Below are 20,633 nucleotides of genomic sequence, written 5' to 3'. Positions count from 1 at the left end.
TGATACTCCCAATACTTTTTGAACCTTAAGTCCAATTTAATCTTGTGCAAAAGAAGGCAATATTTCTGCAGAAAGACATTCTCATTTCATGTGCAGAACTGATTCAAACTGGGGGGGGGGAGAGAAGGGAAGAAGACGCCATTTCACAGTTCAACAAACCTCCTGCAGCACTTCTTCTCCCAGACTTCACTGGCATTAAACTATTGTAGACTTTCTCAATATTTCAACTGTTAGACTGTACTTCAGAAGAATCCTGCTGCAGACTTCTTGACAGACAGCAGTATTTATATGCATTTTATGGCCAAGGATGACTAAACAAAACTCTGCATAAAGAACATACACGCTTGCATTAGCTGGGACAACAGTTATGACCCTTTGGCCTTCTGGTCAAGAAAGTGTCTGGGAAGATCCGTGAAAAAACAACTAAACCCCATTTCTGGGAAGGCATGCCACTGACGAAGCACAGGCTATTGCTCCCTGTCTGCATGAGAACATGAATTCACATTCTTTACAAGGAACCTGAAAATACAGAATTGTATCTGTTTCTGTGTAGAGAGTCACTTTCTTAGGGCACTCACCTTGTAAAAGCATGAGGATACTCTCCCCTTTTCTACCCAGTGTCTGCACTGAATATTTGCCTGTGGGTTCTGGAAAGCACTGTGCCTACTCTCTGCTAGCCTTCACAGTAGCAGCTCAGAAACATTAGTGCCAGGTTTCTGGGAAAACGCCTAGTCATTCTATGCTGCAAACATGTATGTGATGTTAAAAGAAAACTGTGTCAAAATCTTGATCTTTCTGAATTGTTTTAATGATCTACATTATTGAGTGACATAAACATAGTGTGAGGAGAATAACACGAAACCGGCCCCACCGGCTGTTGACAGAAGGTAAAGACAGGGAGAGTAATTGAGGGTAATTCAAAGGAAAACCAGAAAGTTCAGCACAGTGAGGGAATCATTCTCACCGTGACTGTCTGCCAATTCACAAAGCAGTAGGAATTTCATTTCAAGTGTTTGAATAAGGTCTCTGTTTTGTTTCTTAACACAGTGAGTCCACAGAAGAGCACAGGGAATGGGCTATTCCCAGTCGCGGCAACACTTCCTACAGACTGCATTCCGAACTTCTCCAAGGAGTGGAGATGGCTAAAGAAGAGCAAGTGAGGACCCGTTACTACCCAAGTGCAGTCTCAAAAACAGAATACATTTTTCTAGAGCCCATAACCTTTGGCGTAGGTTCCTTTCTCAATGTGTGCGTGAATGCTTTAATCCCATGACTCTGAAGGTTGCCGCAGTCAGTTTCTCATATACTAGAAACATAAGAGCAGCAGTAAGGACTGTCTGCAGGAGCTTTGCTTCAAGGCCTTTGTAGAGTCCCATTAATCCAAAACGTCTAAGAAAAAGAAGAATTATTACAAGTTAATGACAACTGTAAGGATCTTCAATTCATTCTTGATCTCTTAACTGACTTTTATGATTAAAGGCATTTCACAGAAGAGTCTACAAGTTAAGTATTTTGGGCAAGAAATTGCTTCTTTTTAAAGCCAGAGGTGAATCAATAGGTTTCCCATATACCAGCTGCTGCAGAGACTTTAAATTCAGTTTTGTATATTTCTACACTATAGTATGATTTAAAAAAAAAAAAAAAACAAATAACAAAAATCAGACTGATTCAAATGGCAAGTTTGGGCTGTGGTGGACAGGCAAAAGGAAACAAGAGTCACATCCAGCAATACTGTCAACATTAGTAATATTTAAACATTTTATATCATATTAAAAAAACAAACAAACAGAAAAACAAAGAAGTCTCACCTCACTCTCTCTCGAAGAAGGTAGAGAACATTTTTAAGACTGCCCAGTGTTCGGTTTTCTGGGTTCAATCTGTGGCGTCCAAACTGAAAAAAAAAAAAAAACAGCACCAGAATTTCAGTGCAGTAGTTCCCCAAGTTAACTGGCTGAGAACCCAATACATGGTAACAAAGCCTGAAGAGTCTATCCCACAGCTCTTTTTAAATGTTCTAGGCTTTAATAGCAGTCAGTGAAGGCGTGAAGCTAAAGATCAAGTTATTCAACTTCACACACTCAGTGATACAATAAAATATTTTGGTGTTAAGACAGATTCCAAGAAAGCTTTACACATGGCCATGCTTGCTGTCTTTCAGTTCTTCTACACAAGAACATTTTTTAGGGTCTCAAAAACTGAGCTTGCAAGAACACGTGAGGGGTTTACACAAGTCTGTTTGCTATGTGCCTTGAGAAACAGCAGCAACAAAACTGCATTGAAAACTGTTTAGGTGAAGAGGTTCTCACAAGCAGTGACTTGTCATCAGCAACTAACCCATTTGATCCTGAGAAACCAAGGTTAAGCATTATTGCCAAGGAGTCAGACACCTCTATCCATTTTCAAATGCTAACTAGGTTCAAGCTACAGTGCCAGTCACAGCCCATGTTACTCAGAGGTTTCTGAAAACCACCAGGATTGGGAGTTTCCTTCTCGTCTCTTCTCTACCATCACACTGCTCTGATGTACTGCAAACAGAGCTTCACAAAGGAACAAAAAGTTAAAGACTTCCCAAAGGAAAGAGCATTCTCTAACTCAGGAAATGAGGCGTGAGTTTTAAAGAGAACATCTGCACCCTGGAATGCTGTGCACACCAACAGCATTGCTGTTTCTCCAGTGGGAACCTAATTTATCCACAGAGACGCTGAAGAAGCAGCTTCCCCACATAATCAGTAACAACAGTGCCACATATTTTTAATGACTGAAAGGGAGATAGATGTACCAACAGGCAAGGCTGGAAGCTGCTCAGCACTATCAATGACACAGGTAGCTGCTCATTTCATGGGAACAAGGAAGAGGAAACCAAAGGTATAGAAAGCTCATTACAAGGAACCCTGATAACTATGAGAGAGCAGTAAATTTCTAAAAATTGAAGATTTTTAGAAGAAAAAGCCCCAGAATTCAACTTTGAGGACAGAACTTAACTTTCATACAGAAGCATTCCTTGCATCACAGGGAAAGAATGGTCTGCCATGAAGAAACAGCACATAGGACACCTTTTTCTACTATGAGCCCCTGTGAGAAGCACGTATCAGCACTGGGACACTGGCAGCGCTTTACCAAAAAGGTAACTCCTCACTGCCCAGGCAAGCCAGCAAAAAAATTGACTGCCTTAGGCTAGAGCAAGCAGGAGGCAGCAGTTGGTTTGTCATCAAACCATCAGCACAACTTAGCAGAGCCGCCCTCATTTTAAAGAATGACAGTGCCACCAAGAGACAGAAGCACTTTGTTCAAGAAGCCAGGAGGAGACAAACAAAGCATGGAAGTGAGAGTCACAGAACTGCAGCTATTTCTGCTGCAATCATGGAAAGGAATGAGGGCTAAAGCTGTTCTGTTGACACAGACCCAGGAAAACTGTAGCACTGTGCAATGCTAAAGCTGAAACAGAGCACTCTGACATTCTGACAGTTCTCACCCATGCCAGCAGAAAAGGCACTACAAATTAAAAACAGTCCATTCTGCAATAAACGCAAATAAAGGTACTTTTGCTTAAATGTCATTTTCTTTTTGATCTATCATTTAAATAATAAAAGCCTGTATTATTAACTTAACTCCTGAGATGTGTCCAGTCTCTTTAAACAGGATAAGACAGCAAATGAATGCACTGGCTCTGCTGATAATCACAAGTTGAGAAAGTTTCAGAAGAAATGACTTTTATCAAAACTAAATTTCTACATGGATGTCATTGTGTGAAAAGGAATGTGTAGAGAAGTGGGAAGGAACAGAAGCTGAGAAAAGCTGGGCAGACACACCTAATATCTTATGAGGGTAGCAATAGCCACACAGTGGAAAATATAAATAAATGTGTAACAGTTCTAAAATTAAATAAAAACGTAAAAGCAATTTTAAAACTCGAGGTCATCCGGAAACAAACAGGGCTTAGAGGATTTAATTTTAGTTTCCCACTTGACACATTTTCTATTTATAGCCAAAGAAGTAAAGCTACAATTCTACAGTGCCAATAAGCTGCATGGGGCACCAGCTTCTGAGGGGCATGATACTAATGCATTATGTTGTCAACCCTGATAGCTCTTGAAGCAACTTGGAACAGCAATGCCAAGTTCTATCAGAACCCATCTTCAAAGAAAATACATGCTCTTGCAAATGATGGGTTACTCAGAAACAAGAGTACTCACCCGCAGGATTGACTGTACAGTCTGCAAAGGATAAGTGAGGGTGGTGGCAACTGCTTTGGCTACTGCACCCATGACAAAAGCATCCAAAGATGTGAGCTGTTCAATACAGAAAGAACACAGACACCCCATCAGCCAGTTACCTGCATATCTCTGACAGTTTGGTATCATTACCTGCTTCTTGGTTCTCTAAGCATCTCTGGAATAAAAGAATTATAATGAAGGTTGAGGTTATCACACTTTTAAGAGTCAAAACGCAGTGCAACCAAGCAGCTTCCCTACAACAGGGGTTCATTTGTAATTCCTACCTACTCACAAGCTTTTGCATTTCTCACCTGCACCCTCCAACTAGCTTACTGACACAACATGAAGATAAAGCCATACAACTGAATCAAACTTCAAGCACCAGGATGGGAAGTAGTATCAGGTATAGTAGCATTAAGCATGCCCTCAATTCACAACCAGGTCAGGCTTCAGAACATACAAACCAACGCATCCAGAACATGGTCTTGGAGCAAGGTGATGGACTGAATGTCTCCTAGAATGAGATTCTATAATCCTGAGAGAATCACTACGCCCCTCAGGTAGAATTATAGTCCTGACAACGGAGGATAAAAATCTCCATCCCTCAGTTGTTAATTACACATGATGGAAGTCCATCCTCACCTCCAAAACCCATTGTGGTCCAGGATGCACCAACGACACTGAAATCAGTGTAGGTGATAACAATGGATTTCAGCAGAAGAAAGTGTAAAAGCTCACATCTCTGTGAACTTATTAACAAAAAGTAGTAGAGGTCCATATCAAAGCATTCTCCAAATTATAAAAGTAGGTTGGTTCCAATCAGAAATACAGGCAACCAACATTAATTTACTTCAGGAAGGGTAACAGGGTAGGTGTAACTACATGTTTCTCAAACAGATACATTAGAATTTAAATGCCTAATGCAGATCAAGAGTGGCAAGCAAATGTGAACAGATGAGGACAAGAGGTGCAGCTTTATTTTTACAGAAAGAGGAATTGTCACAGTAATACCTTCTTTCAGAATGGGAAAAATTCAGAGCCCACTTGGCATCACAGTCACATGCCTGCATAAAAAATACACTGACTTGAACCCAACAACAGGGGAGGGAAAAAAAAAAATGGCAAAAACCTCCACACCTCCATAACAAGAAACGGAACCAAATGTACATTTCTCCAAAGAACCACTTTCTTCACACAGAACGTCCATCACCCAGTCTCAAAACATACTTACCTGTGTCTGCTTTTTTAAGAGCTTTCTTTTAAAGCCTTCATAAAACATGAACTGTATGGCAGGATTGAAGACCAGCAGCAAGGAAGGGAAAGTACCATTCCATAAAGCTAAGGCTCCTTCATCCCGTATGATCTGATGGAAGGCATCTGAGAAATAAGGAAGGAAAAAGCTGTTATGGTTATGAGCACAACATTCTGATTATAGAAGAAGAGTGAAGCTGTATTTATAGGCTGATGCTCTGCTTCTATAAAAGTCCTCAACACTCATCTCTGTGTCATTTTTGATCCACTATTCTAAATGGGAAGTTAATGGGAAAACAGTGACAGAGGAGGTTCTTCCTCACACCGCTCTTAGCGTGAGTAAAGCTTGCCAGCCATGCAGGTGCCAGCCATGAAGGTGCCTTCATCTTTCCAGTTCAAGCTCAGAATCAACATTAGACTTCTAAACCCTCTTCAAAATGACCTCCTTCTTTCCTTACAGAGCAAGGCAGCCTGAAGGTGTGGGTGGGTTAGAGGTGACAGTGAGTAAAATGTAAATTTGCAAGTGGTCTGTCCAAAGGCAGACCTCCCAGCTAGCACACTGCTAGGCTCACTGCACTTGCAGGATTTGGATAAGATGTCATGTGCCTTTGCAGAAAGCCTCGGGGTTACGTGTGCACAGACCACAAAGTCTCAGTTACCATCAGAGGTGGCACAGTCCAGGTTCCCGTCAAACTGCATGACTGCAAAGTGATAGGGGAGTACAGAGATTCCACAGGGAGATCTGTTATACAAATAACAGTCTTTCATCTTCAGAGTCCTTGCTGTGGGATTTCACTGAAGGAGCTCCTCCTTGTTTGAGGACAACAGATGCTCACCTATGATGCCTTTATAATTGGTCGGCACAATGTCTTCGTTTCTAAATTTTGCTCCTTGCAGCTTCAGCCGTGTGTTCACTACCCAGAGAGGAGTGGTCAGGAGTACATTCACAACACCTAGTGCAAACACAAGACAAGGAAAATCAGTGAGAACCAGAAGATTCCAAAGGCATCCCTCATCAGACGTGCCATGAATTGCACATGCAACAGATTAATAGTAGAGGGAATATAATTCTGTTTCTCTTCTCCAAAATGAAAGACAACAAACCAAATTGTGTATGGTATGGTAAAGGAATTTCAAGTGAATTTATTTCTTTGCTGCATTGTGCATCACTCTGGAACTCCAATTGCTCTACTTGCACATGCCCTACTTGATGTGGGTATGGTACACTGCTTGTCTCATTTCAGAAAGAAAGCACAAAGGGGTAAAGGTAGAAGGATTCTTTTATCAGAAGATATCAAAACACATACATGTGTGCATGTTGCTTATCAGAAAAGAGCCCCTACATTGCCAAATGAACGAGAACAAGAAAACTCAGTCTTTTGGACAAGTGAAGCACACTCAAGGTGCAAATACAGGATTCTTAAGGCGGTGCAAAAAGGGATTGCACACAACGCCAAACACAACAGACCAGCAGGGAAGCTGAGAATCAGGAATGAGTATGGGAGTGGAGAAATAGACACAGCTGCATAAGGTTGCAACAGAGAGGTGGTTTAGAACTGTACCTTGCAATAACAAAGAGGATTAAGTAACATTACTTCTGCAATCACCTGGTACAGCTCTTCCCAGCTCAGCCATGAACTAACCATGTAGAAATGAGCTCCTGGTCTTGCTTTCTTACAAATGTTTCTGCATCACAAAAACCAGCAATTGCTTGTGTGCTGGCCCCTTTCCTTCTCCTCCCCAAAGAGTGCAGCCTGCAGCCTCTCCTCACAGGAGAGGTGGCTCTCCTGCCTTCATCAGCATCTTGATTCTCCCCTGGACTCTTACAAGTCTGTCCATGTAAGTTGTACCAGCGAGTCCAGAACTGTGCCCAGCGCTCCCAGTCACGGTTCACCAACACTGAAGAAAGGCAATTACATTTTTTCAGTGCTAACAAGCCATTGCCTAATGCAGCTGGAGATAACATTAACTCTTCTTAGCAGTGGGGGTACACTGCTGGCTTACATTCAACTTTTTGTCGACCACAAAGGGCCCATCATCACAAAGCAGCTTTTCTCCCAGACAAATGCCAGCTTCAGCTGGAGCATGGAGTTGTTCCTTCCCTGTTGCAGGACTTCGCATCACCCCTTGTTACACTGCACAAGCTTCTTGTCTGCCCATTTGTGCCTCATCATCCTGACCATTAATTAAGATTATATTAATCAGGACGTCATTCAGCGCAGACCCCTGGGGTCCCTGCTTGTTCCTGGCCTCCATGTCGACTTCGTGCCACTGATCACAATATCTAGCAGCAGAAAAGTCACATTAATCCCTTTTAATCAAAGTCAGTGCAGTTACACTGTGGAGCTAACAGGTTAGAGCCCAACACATTACAGGACAATCTACTTGCAATTTTTCAGATGACTCTATTAAAGAAGACACAAAATGTTATTATCCAAATAGGAAATACAAGGGCACAGATTTTTTGTTGTTTCTTTGGGTTTTGGTGTTGTATTTTCTGTTTGTCCAATCTGTATTTGCTACCAGTAGGAGTGACAGACTGGTGAGGAGAATTAGCAAACACCTGAAGTGGAATTCTTCAGTTGACACCAGAAATTATTCCACACAGATACTCATGACTGATGTTGAACACAACGTAGTCATTTAAATGACAAGCTGTTACCATGATTCTTGCAGCCTTTCATCTAGAATGTCATTAGATCAGAACTTACACCACTGATACAGCCAACTCTAGAAATTTCCTTACCTTCCCCCCATCTATTTACCCATCACCTACACTGGAAATAAAACAAGAAACTTGCCAAAATACATGAAAAAGCTCCCCCAGACCTTCCAAATCACAGTCTTTTCAGTGTGGTCACATGAGCCACTGTTCTTGTAGAATAGTACCAGCAGACACAGACACACAGTAGTACGTTTACCACACTGGATTTGCACAAAGGTGTTGGCATTGTCACTCCTTCAAAGAAGCTGCTGAGCATCTGCATGAGAGGAAGGGATGAAAAGAACACATGGTTCTCACTGTCCTTACATACACATAGGGACTTCCTGTCCCTTTCATATCACCCAGAAAGAAGTCTAAGAACTGGCATCCAAATCCTTACTTCAACAACTCTAACATCCTAACTGAAAATACCCTGGAATTGTCATTTGCCTTTCCTTTGAAAAAAACTATTCTCTCTCCCTGCTGCTTCTCTTCAATATCTTAAATGATGATGCCCTGATATCAAACGCACATACTAAACAACACACCACACACAAACAGAATACAAGACCACAACAGCACAACATGAACAAATTATACATGCTTATCATGTGGAGAGGACGGCGTGGAAGAGCCATCAGGGCTGTACAACATGCTTTGTTGGTATACAGAGACAGGCAAAGAGTGAGACCTCTGGTGGACTTGATAAAGGAAAATGTTAAATAATGAAAAATCTCAGTTTCATCAGAGGTATATTTTCAGTACATTCCCTTACCTGCAACAACCCCAAGAACCAAGTCTTTGCCAGTGGTTGAATGCTGACCTTTGACCCAGAGAGTTTTGAGACTATTAAAGGTATAAAAGTAAACAAAATTGGAGCAGCAAAGGCTGGAGATGACAGGGAACCACCCTCGATATGGTGCCAGCCTAGTGGAAAGAAAAAAGTTAAGATAAGAAGCCACGGTAAGGATCAGCAAAATATTCATCTGGGCAGGTTGATCTGACACGCTGAAGGCCCCAGGGATACAACACCATATACTACAGACAATAATAACCAGGCACGTCTTTATTATTATTGGTCAGAAATCGGACTGAACTCTTGAGTTCAAGGTGGGAGGAAGTTCTAGTAAACACCTTGCAGTAAAGTTTAGAGCAAATCAGTCAGGTGTGTGAGAAGAAGACATTATCTGCTTAAACTTAGCTATACTGATCACAGATGAAAAGCTGAGTCGACATTACATCCAAAGAAGCAAAGCGTTCTCAAAAAAGTGCACTATGAGACAAGACGAATAAAAGCTATGGTCAGCAAAGTGATCACAACCTCACATCACTCTGTTAGGTTTCCTTTGGTTGGTTAGTTTGGTTTAAGGCTTTCTGTGTGAATCCAGACTTCCTTAAAACCACTACAGTCTGTGCACTGCTCAGCCAGGGTCTGTGGAGGAAGCACTGTTCCCCTCGTGCCACAATCACCGATGTCTCCCTCACAGGAAATACAGGATGGATGCCTGCTTTTGCAGCCGTTCCATTACAACTAATGCTTTGTTGGAGTTTGTTTTTTTAACTGAAGCTGACTTGTCACCCTCATGAGACAAGTAGAGTGTAGAAATGTGAACAAGGAGAGCGCGAACCGGCTGAGAGGTTCTGATGCACACAACTGCCAACTGCTCACGTTCAAAGCCATCAAAGGGTTATTGGCCAAGCTCAACTGGTGTTCTGGAAACCCTCGCCCACCTCTGAGTATCAGGGATTTGCTTAGGAAATCAGTTGTGACAAGGACACGTGCACAGCTGCCTTCAAGCCACTCAGCACAGACTGCAGGCAAATACTGAAGTACAGCACTGCTGAAAGTTACGGTCTTTTCCACAGGCCTCAAATCTCACCAGCAGCAGTGTGTCTGCAGTTACCAACTGCACTGCACAAAAAATCAGTTGTTTCCTTCCACCTTGCTTACCAGAAGAAACTTCCAGCTGGTAAATATGTCTCAATTCTCTTGCACAAAGAGGCTCAGCTGTCCAAGAGTTTCATCTGTGCTAGGAGAAATGGACACACCCAAGAATTCAGGCAGACAAAGCTGGTTTATCAGGTACATGCAGGTTTGTGTGCAACCGTACCTTCATTTCCGAAGGAGCACAGCCCCCTCACTCATGGAGGCACAGCTACATGGCTAAACAGCTTGACTGCATAACATAACCAAGAAAGTTAAGCCAATCAAGGTGAAAAAATGCAGCTTCAGCCATTCATCTCACTTAGACATGGGGACATTTTCCCTCAAAGCAGAAATGTGTGTTCACATGGATTTGGGCTAACTCCTCCACTTTAAAAGCAAATTCAAACCATGTTTTAGAGTTTGCCTACATAAGGGTGAGGGGAAAATTAGGATCTACTCACAGGCCTTCTTCTTTGATGATTTCCAATAAAACTGCTGGTGTTGTCTTAGACTTTCGCTTCTCATCAACTGGGAAACAGAAGAATCACATTTTTAGGTTATGCCGATGGCCAGGCCTCACTTTCAGTTCTTTGTCCTTCCCATTCTGAACACATCCACAAACAGCGTATTTTTTCTTTTTCCTTGTACAGGACACAGCCTATTTCTGCAGAAATTCCAGAAAGCATCTCCTGACTCTCACTTGCTGGGGAAGGCTATTTGGCACTTCCATCTTTTCCCAGCGAGCAGCTTCTTTTGGGCACCAGTGTGTCTGCAGTTACCAACTGCACTGCCTTTTTCTGGGTGGAAAACTGCTCAAGAGCAGCACGGTGTTAACTTCTCCACCACACATTTTTGACCACCTGGCTCATGCTTCAACAGTACTCAAATCACAGCGCTAAGGTGTTTGTTAATTCTGTGACTTTTTTTGATTAGGAGAGAGCATTAGAACAGAGTTTATACCCAGATGGAATTTGTGTAAATATCAGATGTTCCTGCTCCCAGTTCTACCTCTGACTTTTCCCTTTACACCTTTCCCAGAAATAATTCCAGGCTCATTTTTCACAACATGTCCCTGCGGTGCCAAGTGTTCTCAGTAGCCAAAAAAACCAGCACCACACACATGTAATCCTGCGTCATGTCACATCTCTTTCTTTTCAGTGTAAGAAACCCATTTAGAAGTCAAATCTGGGCATGGATTACACAGTCTTTCCAGCTAATTAAAAGGTTGCCCAATACTCTCTCAAGAGAGAATTACCTTCAGCTGGAAACATGGTGTTAGCAATCAAAAGGCATTGCACAAGTGAGATTCTTCTTCATGCAAGACAGGCCCCCCTGTAACAACCCTTACAAACTCCCACGACAAGAAAACACAAATGCCACTGTACAAAGAAAACTTAGTTTGACACTTACCCTGAAGTCTAAGCCTAGCTGTATCCAAAGGAAAAAATACAGTCATTGCAGTCATACTGCCCTGAAAGTAAATAAATAGAGAAATAAATTGGCTACATAGTGTATCAGTTGCTTGCACAGATACCCGACAAACTCTCTGGTTTTGCTTCTTACCCAGAAACTGGTGTAGTAAGTTTGAAGAAGGGACAAATTCCATATGTAAGAATATTATGGATGGAATGGGTTTGCTTCCATACTTACAAATGACTTTTCTTACTTACAGATTATTAGATCAAGCTAAAGCTAAAAGTACTCAAAGCATTTTGTCCAAAGAGAAAACTACTGAAGTATGCGAGCTGACAAAATGTGTGTTAGGAGAGAAACGTACCACTAACTTTCCCTAACTCTTACTAGCCAATATCTCCTATTTCTGGCAAAGAAATGGGCCCCCTCACTGCAGGAAAGACATTGAGGCCCCGGAGCAACAAAGCTGCTGAGGGGTCTGCACAAGTCTTATGAGGAGAGGCTGAAGGAGCTGGGAATGTTCAGCCTGCAGAAGAGAAGGCTCAGCAGAGACCTTATTGCTCTCTATAACTACTTGAAGGGAGGTTGTAGTGAGCTGGGAGTTGGCCTCTTCTCTCGTGTAACTGGTGATAGGACTAGAGGGAATGGCTTCAAGCTGCACCAGGGAGATGTTAGGAAATACTACTTTTCTGAAAGAGTGGTCAGGCAGTGGAATGGGCTGCACAGGGAGGTGGTGGAGTCACAGACCCTGGAGGTGTTCAAGGAACGTCTGGATTTTGTGTTGAGGGACATGGTTTAATGAGAACTATTGGTGATAGGTGGATGGTTGGACTGGGTGATCTTGTGGGTCTTTTCCAACTTTGCAGATTCTGTGATTCTAAGAGGAAAGAATGACAAGCAATTGCTGTTCTACAGGACCGTTGTTCTTAAAGAAGTAAAAATAAAGAATGTAAAAACACAAAAACCAAACTGTCACTCATTACATATACTTTTTTTTTTCTTTTCAGGACTTCATCTAGCACTGTACTAAATCCCAGTCTAGATAATTAAGCCCTACCTACCAAGTACATCTGCATTAATATTGCACAGCTTTTGAGAAAATATCCAACTCAAAAAGAATGTGGCTTGGTATAAACTTGTATTTAATATTTCCACAGACTGTTAACATTAAATGGCTGCTAGAGCCACCAGACCCTTCCATTAGTAGCCATACAGCTACTAACGAGTGGTGGGAAGGTTGCAGGGCATGGTCCAGCAGCTCCAGCAGCCTTCCCCTGCTCCTACCAACCCTCATTCCCAGCACCCAGCTGCTCAGCTTAACCAGCAGGGGCACTTGGTGCATGTTCAACTCATCCCCAAAGAAAGATTTAGCCTGAATTCCACTCTCAGGGCAATCCTCCCCACAGCAACCTTAACATTAACGCTCAAGTAAGAAAACGGAACTGGGGGAACATTTGTGAAAGGTTTGGGTAGAAGCCAACAGGACAAATAGGTGGGCACAAGGTACGGGCTTCTTAAAACCATACACGAAGCTATGGCTCAAGAGAAAGCCATGAGCTAGCTCAGCTGATTAACAGATTACAGCCAATGAAAGATAATTTGTACCTCTCCTCTTCCTATAGATAAACTGATGAGAAGAAGCTGAAAGAAGCAGCATTACTTTTTCGCTGGGCTTGTAAATGAAACAACTCAACTGCAGTCTGAAGAGTGCCAGAAGTATCATATAGTGGCAACAGGAAAGAAGGGTGAGGCAGAGATGAGTGGAACCAGCCCTCAGCAACAAAACTGCTCTCAGGCTCTGAATGGTGATACCAGGAGAAAGTAACTGTCACTGCTGTGTGCAGGTACATGCAAGGCAGCCTACAGCCCTGTGCTGCTAAAAAGGGGATATTTCACTCTGCTTTCCCACCACCTTTCAGTCAGTGCTGAAGCTCAGCACTTTCCCAATTCAAGTCAAACTATCACTGAACGATCTCCAGAACAGGTACAAACTGGCTTAAGCAATTTCAGCTGGTGGTAAGCAATGCTCCCCTATCACATCCATTCTGTGGGTGTAACTACAGGGGCAGCTACATGCTGATGCAGAAGGCGAGGAAGCTTATCTGACCAAAGCAGAACTTTTCCCACTAGGCCACTCTTTCAGCATCACCACAGTGCTACCAGCAGCTGGCAGGAACCAGGGGGTGGTCATAAGCAGTCAGAACAAGCAGCCTGAGGTGACTTCACTGCCAAGAAGAGGTCTGCGTGATCAAAGTCTACAGTCTGCTGGTTTTCAGATGTAAAAAAAAAAAAAATGTGTTGACAGTCAATATTCAGAGTAGCTTAATCACTGCCTTAATACTTCTATAAAGCTGTTATTCCCATAGCTTTTGGAACAAGGTTACTTTACAGCTATATGCAGAGATTAAAAAACACTTCTATAATCCAGTTAAAGTCTTTTTTTTTTTTTTTTTTTTGCTGCTCACAGTACTCTTAATTTAGTTAGTCTCAGACTTGACCTGGTAGTCCAGAGGATGGACTTTCATCGAACTGGAAGTAAAGCAAAAGTGATGATGTTGTGATCAGACATGTTGCTCTGATTCATCACTTCAGCACAGTTCATAGGTTGCATTTTTATAGAATCATAGGATCCTTCAAGTTGGAAGAGACTTCTAAAGGTCACCCAATCCCCCTGCAAAGAACAGGGACGCCTACAGCTCAATCAGGGTGCACAGAACCCCTCCAGCCTGACCTTGGATGTCTCTAGGGATGGGACATCCACTGCCTCTCTGGGCAACCCAGGCTTTTTCCTTATAACCAACCTAAAATCGCTCCTCTTTAAGTTTGAAACCATTTCCCCTTGTCCTATCACCACAGACCCTGCTACAGAGTCAGTCCCCTTCTTTCCTGTATCGCCCCTTTAGATACTGAAAGGCCACTATCAGGTTACCTCAGAGCCTTCTCTTCTCCAGGCTGAACAGCCCCATTCCTCATCAGCCTTACGATAATTTAAGCAAAAGTTGAGGCAATGCTCAAACTATGCACCTGCATAAGAGAACTTGACAAAATTCATGTATTACTGCACCATACAAATCTACAGGTGGATTAAAAGATATTTATTATAACAAAATACAAACAAAAGCCAAGGTTTCCAGCATAACATGGTTTGGACAAAGGGGAAATAAAATAAGCCAGCTCATTTTCAGAAAAAGGTCTTGCTCTGGGGCCTTAAATTGCATATGAATATTAGCACGTGTGGAACCCACAAGGGTACAGAAGTGCAATGGGTCCAAGAAGTTTTGTCTTCCTTCACAAGATCACTGCAGTTCATGTGTAAGCACTGTGAAACACAAGAGGGAATTTCCTTCAGCCTATCGCCAGCAGGGTGCTGAGGTGCCATTCTATCAGGCATTGAGTTTATGCACGGATTTATGGTTCTGGTTCGCATCAGAAGCTGCGATGAGGGGCACAGCCTATTTCTCCCAGTCTGTACACACAGGTGAGGCTGGCAGGGAGGGCCGGGAAGCACTGCTGTGTTCTGTGCAAACCAAGGGAAAGCGTGCAGTGTTCCAGCGGTGAGCTCACGTGAGGGGCTTCCCATCCTCAGAACGGGAAACAACCCCCCCCATTACCTCAGATTCCTGAAGCTGCACACCCAGAACGCCCTAAAGACCAGAGAACGTTGATTTGCGCTACGGAAACCTTAAAAGTTATATTTTACTTTCCGTGGCAGGCCAATATATAATCAGCTTTTATTGTTCAGTAACACCTGGCGCCTTTCATCCAACCACAACTCACTCGAACGCCTCGAATTCGACCTCCTGCCCTGCCGAGCAGCGGCTGCAGCACAGCTCCGTGCGCCCCGGCTGCCCGCAGTGACCCAACCGCAGCGCTGCAGCAGCTCGCCCGCTCGCTCCAAACCCGCCACATCGGCTCGCACGACCCGCCGCACAGCTCCCCCGCCCCGCCCGCTCACCACGGCGCCGGACACGGCGTGCACCAGGCTCTCGTAAGAGACGACGGAGGACATGGCCGCGGCTCCGGTGGGCTTCGGCTGCGAGGCGGCGGTGGCGCGGACGTCCAGCTTATCGACCGCCGCCCCCACGCGCGCCATTGCGCCCGCCCTCCCGCGCACCTCCGCGCCGTCACGTAGCACCGCCTCCGCCCGGCCCTCCCAGCTGCGCGCATGCGCGGGGCCGCGCCTCAGCACGAGGCTGATGGGGAGCGGCTGAGGGGGCTGGGGTTGGTCAGGCTGGACAAGAAGAGCTCAGGGGGGACTTCGTCGCTCTCTGCCATGACGTGAAAGGAGGCTGTGGCGAGGCGCGGGTCGGCCTCCGCTCCTGGGTAACTGCGATAGGACGAAAGCCTTCAGCTTAGGCAGTGTTAAGCTGATGGTTTGTCTGGGCTCCAGGAAATCCAGGAGGATCACCCCTTCCTCTCCCCAGAGACAGCGCACATCACTTTAACCAATGAACTTGTTTCCTTCAAACCCATCTTGAACTTATTTCCTAGGGAATTCAAATGTTGTCAGTCCACAGAGCACCATTTTGACTCCAGCTCACAGCAGTGACACCACACCTCCCCACCACAAGCGGGGAGAAATACAAGAAATTGTCACCTTCAGCCTTGTATTGGTAGAACAGGTCCTAGCAAACTTGCATATTTCTTTCTGTTCCCACATGAGCATATGCAGAACACCCAGCACAAACTTTGTGATATTCCAACACTGCCACCACCATTTCCAACACTTAAATTGCACATGAATATTAGCACGTGCAGAACCCACAAAGGTACAGAAGTGCAACAGGTCCAAGAAGTTCTGTCTTCCTCCACAAGATCACTGCAGCTCGGATATAAGCACTGTAAAACACAAGAGGGAAGCCGACATTCAACTCCATACACAGCTCCCTGATTGTAATCTGCTGATTCACACTGATGAGCCAATTGCTATGCTCTTCATTTTCTTGGTGTGACAGCTATGCATGGCTGCCCAAAACTTGGCTTGTCTTTCACATCGCTGTCACCACTGCAAAAATGCACTGCTTCACTGTGCTCACATCCACTGGTTGGTCTCCACAGCTGTTCAGCAAACATCAGTCAGTGTCAGTGGGTGCCATTTTTCCTGCATGGAGGAATTCAGTGACACACCTTCGTGCACTTCCACGGCAGACACCATTTTGTCAGACTTCCTCTCCTCTGCAAGAAGTTTGCATAAGTTAAAGGACCTCAGGACAATTAAGTAACATCCACTGACAACATTTCTCTTGCCTACCCACATTCTGTTTCTAATTCAGTACGTAGAATGATGACACTTAATGACTCCAGAGTCAAATTTACTCCCTCTGCACTGTCTTACCTTAGCAAATGAAGAACACTGAACTCAAACTTATTTTACCCTGCTACATTCCTTGTGTATATACTGAGCATATCCTTGTGTAAATACTAATTTACAGAAAAAAAGAGAACTGTACATCTTTTTTCTGCTCAGAAATTCACTCAAGATTGGAAATGTGAAGAGATTTAACTACTATTTTCAGAAGCATTTTCTGAATCGGTAGCAAAACTTATGCCCTGAAAGTATGGTCCTCACAGATTAAAGCAACTACAGATCAGCAGTCTGAATTCATTGAGCAGCAGTGTTTGGTCGTACAAACTTGGCGAGTTCATACTTAAGATCAGTCGGAACACCAACCTATTCCAAAAGAAAGCATTGCAATCAAAAACATATTAAAAGCCCATTTCTTAAGTGCATACATGCATGTGTTTTGCCTATTAAGCAACTGAACAGACTTTGAGCCTCTGGAATACCACCGAGTTTTCCCTACACGCGTTTTTTAGGCCCAGTGACAGCAAAGAAGTTGAAAAGTTTTTCAGCTTTAAATTACTTGCATTTGCAAGTATTGTCTCCTCTCATACCACTTCATAGTAGTTGATCAAATAATTCTTAGCCAGTTTTAGTTTTCCATAGACTAATGAATTGTCAAACACAAGCTTTGTTACCTTGCTGTTTGTTTTCTTTCCCAGGCACTTGTAAATATCTAGCATCTGTTCTGATGCACATTTTTGCAATCTTCTGCTTTTGTCCTCCCAAAGAGGCTCAGAATTCATTCCAGTTTGGATTTTCACTTCTAGTTTGAGAAACTGTCATCCAAGAGACTAAAGAAAAAAAGTACCATGCATTACAAAATAGCTTTGAAAATCTTTTTTTTTTTTTCCTCAAATACTTTTCCCTATTTCAGGATAACAAAAAGGTTTTTGTGTTTTTTTTATTATTATTATTTTTTAATGAACAGTTGCATTTCATTTTTCCTTACAAACCATTAGCTTTTCTTTTTCAGATGGGAATTAGATGTCAGTGGCTGACCTTCAGCACATGTTCTCTAATAAGAGGCAGTGCAATTAGCAGTAGCCAGCTTATTCTCAATGTAATGCCTTGATATTTTTGCATTTAATTCTGGTAGCTTTATAATAACTTTGTTCCTTCATCCTATTTTAAAGAGTAATTTTATTAAACGCTGCAGTGGTTTTAAGGTGACTGGTCTGTTTTTCTGCTATGATACTTTATGACTACAGAATGCAAACTAATTTCTAAAGACTCTTACTCTCCTAAATGAGAACATTCAGTTTAGGAAACTGAAGTTTTAATAATGGAATTCCCTTTCCTATTAAGTGATTTAGACTTCACTTCCTTGTTGTTCATCTCACAGCTCATGTACAGTACCTTCTCTATCTGAATGCTTTTGTTCTGTACAAGCTATACTTACCATCTCTGCTTCTATGGCTGTCCTTCAGGAAGAAGTTCCATGGTAAGCTGCTGTCCCAAGTCCTGTAATCTTTCATATTTATCTACAGCTAGCAGAATCTGACTTCTTGTAGCCGCCAAAGTGCTAATGCATAAAAAAAAGCTGGTTTATTTTTTTAATAAGCTAATGTACTTACGTGCGTAATCACAAACGGTGCCAAGTTTTGCCACCCACTTAACAGAGAGCCATAACACATTCTGCAAATACATTTATTTATTGACAGGCAGATCTCAAGCTTATCTGAGACCATCCACCTAGAATATACATTTCCAAAGCATATTTGTACATCAGTCAGGTACAGTAATAACATAATTAGCAAAATTGTAAGTTACCATCTTGACTTGGTTAGTTATCAAGACTCAGATTTACAGGACAGTCCTTGGTATTTACATTCAGTAGGACCTCCAGTCAGAGGGGATGTAGGAAGCTTGGTCTCACAAAGTTCCTGTTTGTGAGGACCACATCAAAAGAATGAGATTTACCTAAGCTCTGATTCACAAGGTGATCAATTATTCGTACCCCAGAGACACCTGAAAATCTATGTTGCTTTGTAGCACAAATCAGCCAGTCACCATTTGACCAGATCTATTCTTCATTACACTAAAACTGTTCCTGCTTCCCTCATACTTGCATTTGCTTCTATCACTCTAATGAGACTCTCATGACTTGCTCTGTAATACTCAACAAAGCTGTCTGTGGAAGTTTTATTTTTACTCCATCTCTTTGCTAATTCAGAATCATGTTTCTACAGTATGTAGAAACACCGTACAAAGTAAGGTCAAAGCTCACCTCTGCAAAGCTCTGAAAGAGGTTAATGAGACATCTTTCTCTAAGCATCAGAACAATGACATCCTGCTACCATATTCCTACCTTATTACTTTCCTGCTTGAGGACATCAATCCACTTCTGCACTGGCACCAGACACTTTCAGACTAGGCTGCAGCTGATAAAACAACTCACCAGCCTTACCACTAATCCAACAAATTAACCTGCTCTACAATCACAAAATCACTGCACTCATCCTAGATGTCCTGTGGAATTTCCAGAGGGCTCCAAACACTTCTCATCAGGAGCATGCTACAACTCACGGGAAAGTACACAAAGCTGACCTGGCTCCAGCTCATCCTGCCTAAGCCCTTACCTCCTGTCCCTCTGGATGAAGGATTCTGTTCAGACAGCAGTTTTTACAAGCTCCCATAGTGACACTTTACTTCCACATGTCCAGTGAGGTAACAAGAAAAATTGCAGCGGTGTTTCAAGACAGGTTACCTGGAACTCCAGCTTGCTGCAAATAGCAAACGTGTTATCTGTTTCACCACATGGTTTTACCTTCACATGGCTTTTTAATACTCATTTATTGACACACTCAGCCCAGTTTTGTCCAAATCTGAGAGTCTGGCTCCCATCCATCTGATTACCACCTTCCAAATTAAGGAAAACCAAGCTAATTTGGCAAGTGCTCTTTATTCGTAGTCCAAAAGTGAAACAAGAGCAATTTTTAAAAAACATTCTGTTCTCAAAGTCAAGTTGTCAGCTAAGCTAAATTACTGCCGCTGTACTGATAAGCACAATCCCTACTCTGTGCTGCAATGGAGCAATTAACCTCAAGGACTGCCAGTAAATGCTGGAGCAAGTTCTGAACAGAAAAGTTACTTGCTCGTAGCTACCTGTACCCCAGAACAGGAACTATCCTCATCTTTACTCTTCTCCAGTGCAGTTATGTTTTTTCACTTGCACTTCTGTTCAAAGCAGTTTAGCTGCTTAGGTTTCAATGCAGCATCCTGGGGAACTGAGATGAGGTCCAGAGATCTCTTCAACTATCTTACCAGATAGCACTGAAAAGAAAACAAACACCACATAAACGAGTCATGGGATGTGCATTCCCAAACAGACAAAAGAATTCAGCTACGCTGCTAAAGCTAAAACCAAAGGAATTGGGAGAACATTTTGTTAGCATCAATTAACTCTGAATAAGGGTAATCGATGTGTAAGCAAGCAGACAGGACATACGAATGACCATTTCTACTGGGGTAGCTTCTGACTTTTGACTAGCTATGAGTAGACAAATACAAACAGCCAAGAGGAAGTAAGAGGAAACCGTAGGGAATTAATCTGTATTAAAGACTACATCACACAGAGCATATATGCAACAGCATGAATGAAGCAGAAGTAGAGCTTCAGTCTATGCCAAGGGGTGGCCTACTTCAAGCCTCTCCTCTTGGGAACAGGAGATCAGAGAATGATCAAAAGCTGGGCACAAAGCAACACTCCATCATAGCTTGAATTTGCTTGGTCACCAAGACAAACCATTAAGCACTTAGTTCTAATTTAAATCACAGGTC

At 42.9% G+C, this 20,633-nt stretch overlaps 1 protein-coding gene across 1 annotated transcript; it reads right to left on the bottom strand.

The window, feature by feature from the left end:
• Positions 1 to 790: 790 nt before the first annotated feature.
• On the bottom strand, positions 791 to 20,621 carry SLC25A17 (solute carrier family 25 member 17). Its single transcript, XM_031600234.2, has 12 exons — positions 19,959 to 20,621; positions 18,253 to 18,375; positions 17,489 to 17,644; positions 15,465 to 16,684; positions 11,507 to 11,567; positions 10,558 to 10,624; positions 8,945 to 9,096; positions 6,302 to 6,418; positions 5,446 to 5,591; positions 4,194 to 4,289; positions 1,809 to 1,891; positions 791 to 1,389 (listed from the first exon to the last, which is right to left on the bottom strand). Exons 4-12 carry the CDS (start codon positions 15,600 to 15,602, stop codon positions 1,242 to 1,244), a joined length of 1,008 nt encoding a protein of 335 aa, XP_031456094.1. The 5' UTR covers positions 15,603 to 16,684; positions 17,489 to 17,644; positions 18,253 to 18,375; positions 19,959 to 20,621; the 3' UTR covers positions 791 to 1,241.
• Between the last annotated feature and the right edge of the window lie 12 nt (positions 20,622 to 20,633).

The sequence above is a fragment of the Phasianus colchicus genome, chromosome 1 (assembly GCF_987193195.1).
Source record: "Phasianus colchicus chromosome 1, bPhaCol1.hap1.1, whole genome shotgun sequence".
NCBI lineage: Eukaryota > Metazoa > Chordata > Aves > Galliformes > Phasianidae > Phasianus > Phasianus colchicus.
This window is presented reverse-complemented; position numbering and strand designations above follow the sequence as displayed.

Bases quoted from the DNA above. Each gene is read 5' to 3' on its own strand.
- SLC25A17 (XM_031600234.2), bottom strand. From the start codon at position 15,602: ATGGCGCGCGTGGGGGCGGCGGTCGATAAGCTGGACGTCCGCGCCACC. The intron at 4,290-5,445 runs GTAAGTATGTTT...TGTATTGAACAG, and splicing joins TCTTAAAAAAGCAGACACAG to CTCACATCTTTGGATGCTTT. The intron at 1,390-1,808 runs GTGAGACTTCTT...TCTTTTTCTTAG, and splicing joins CTTCTTCGAGAGAGAGTGAG to ACGTTTTGGATTAATGGGAC.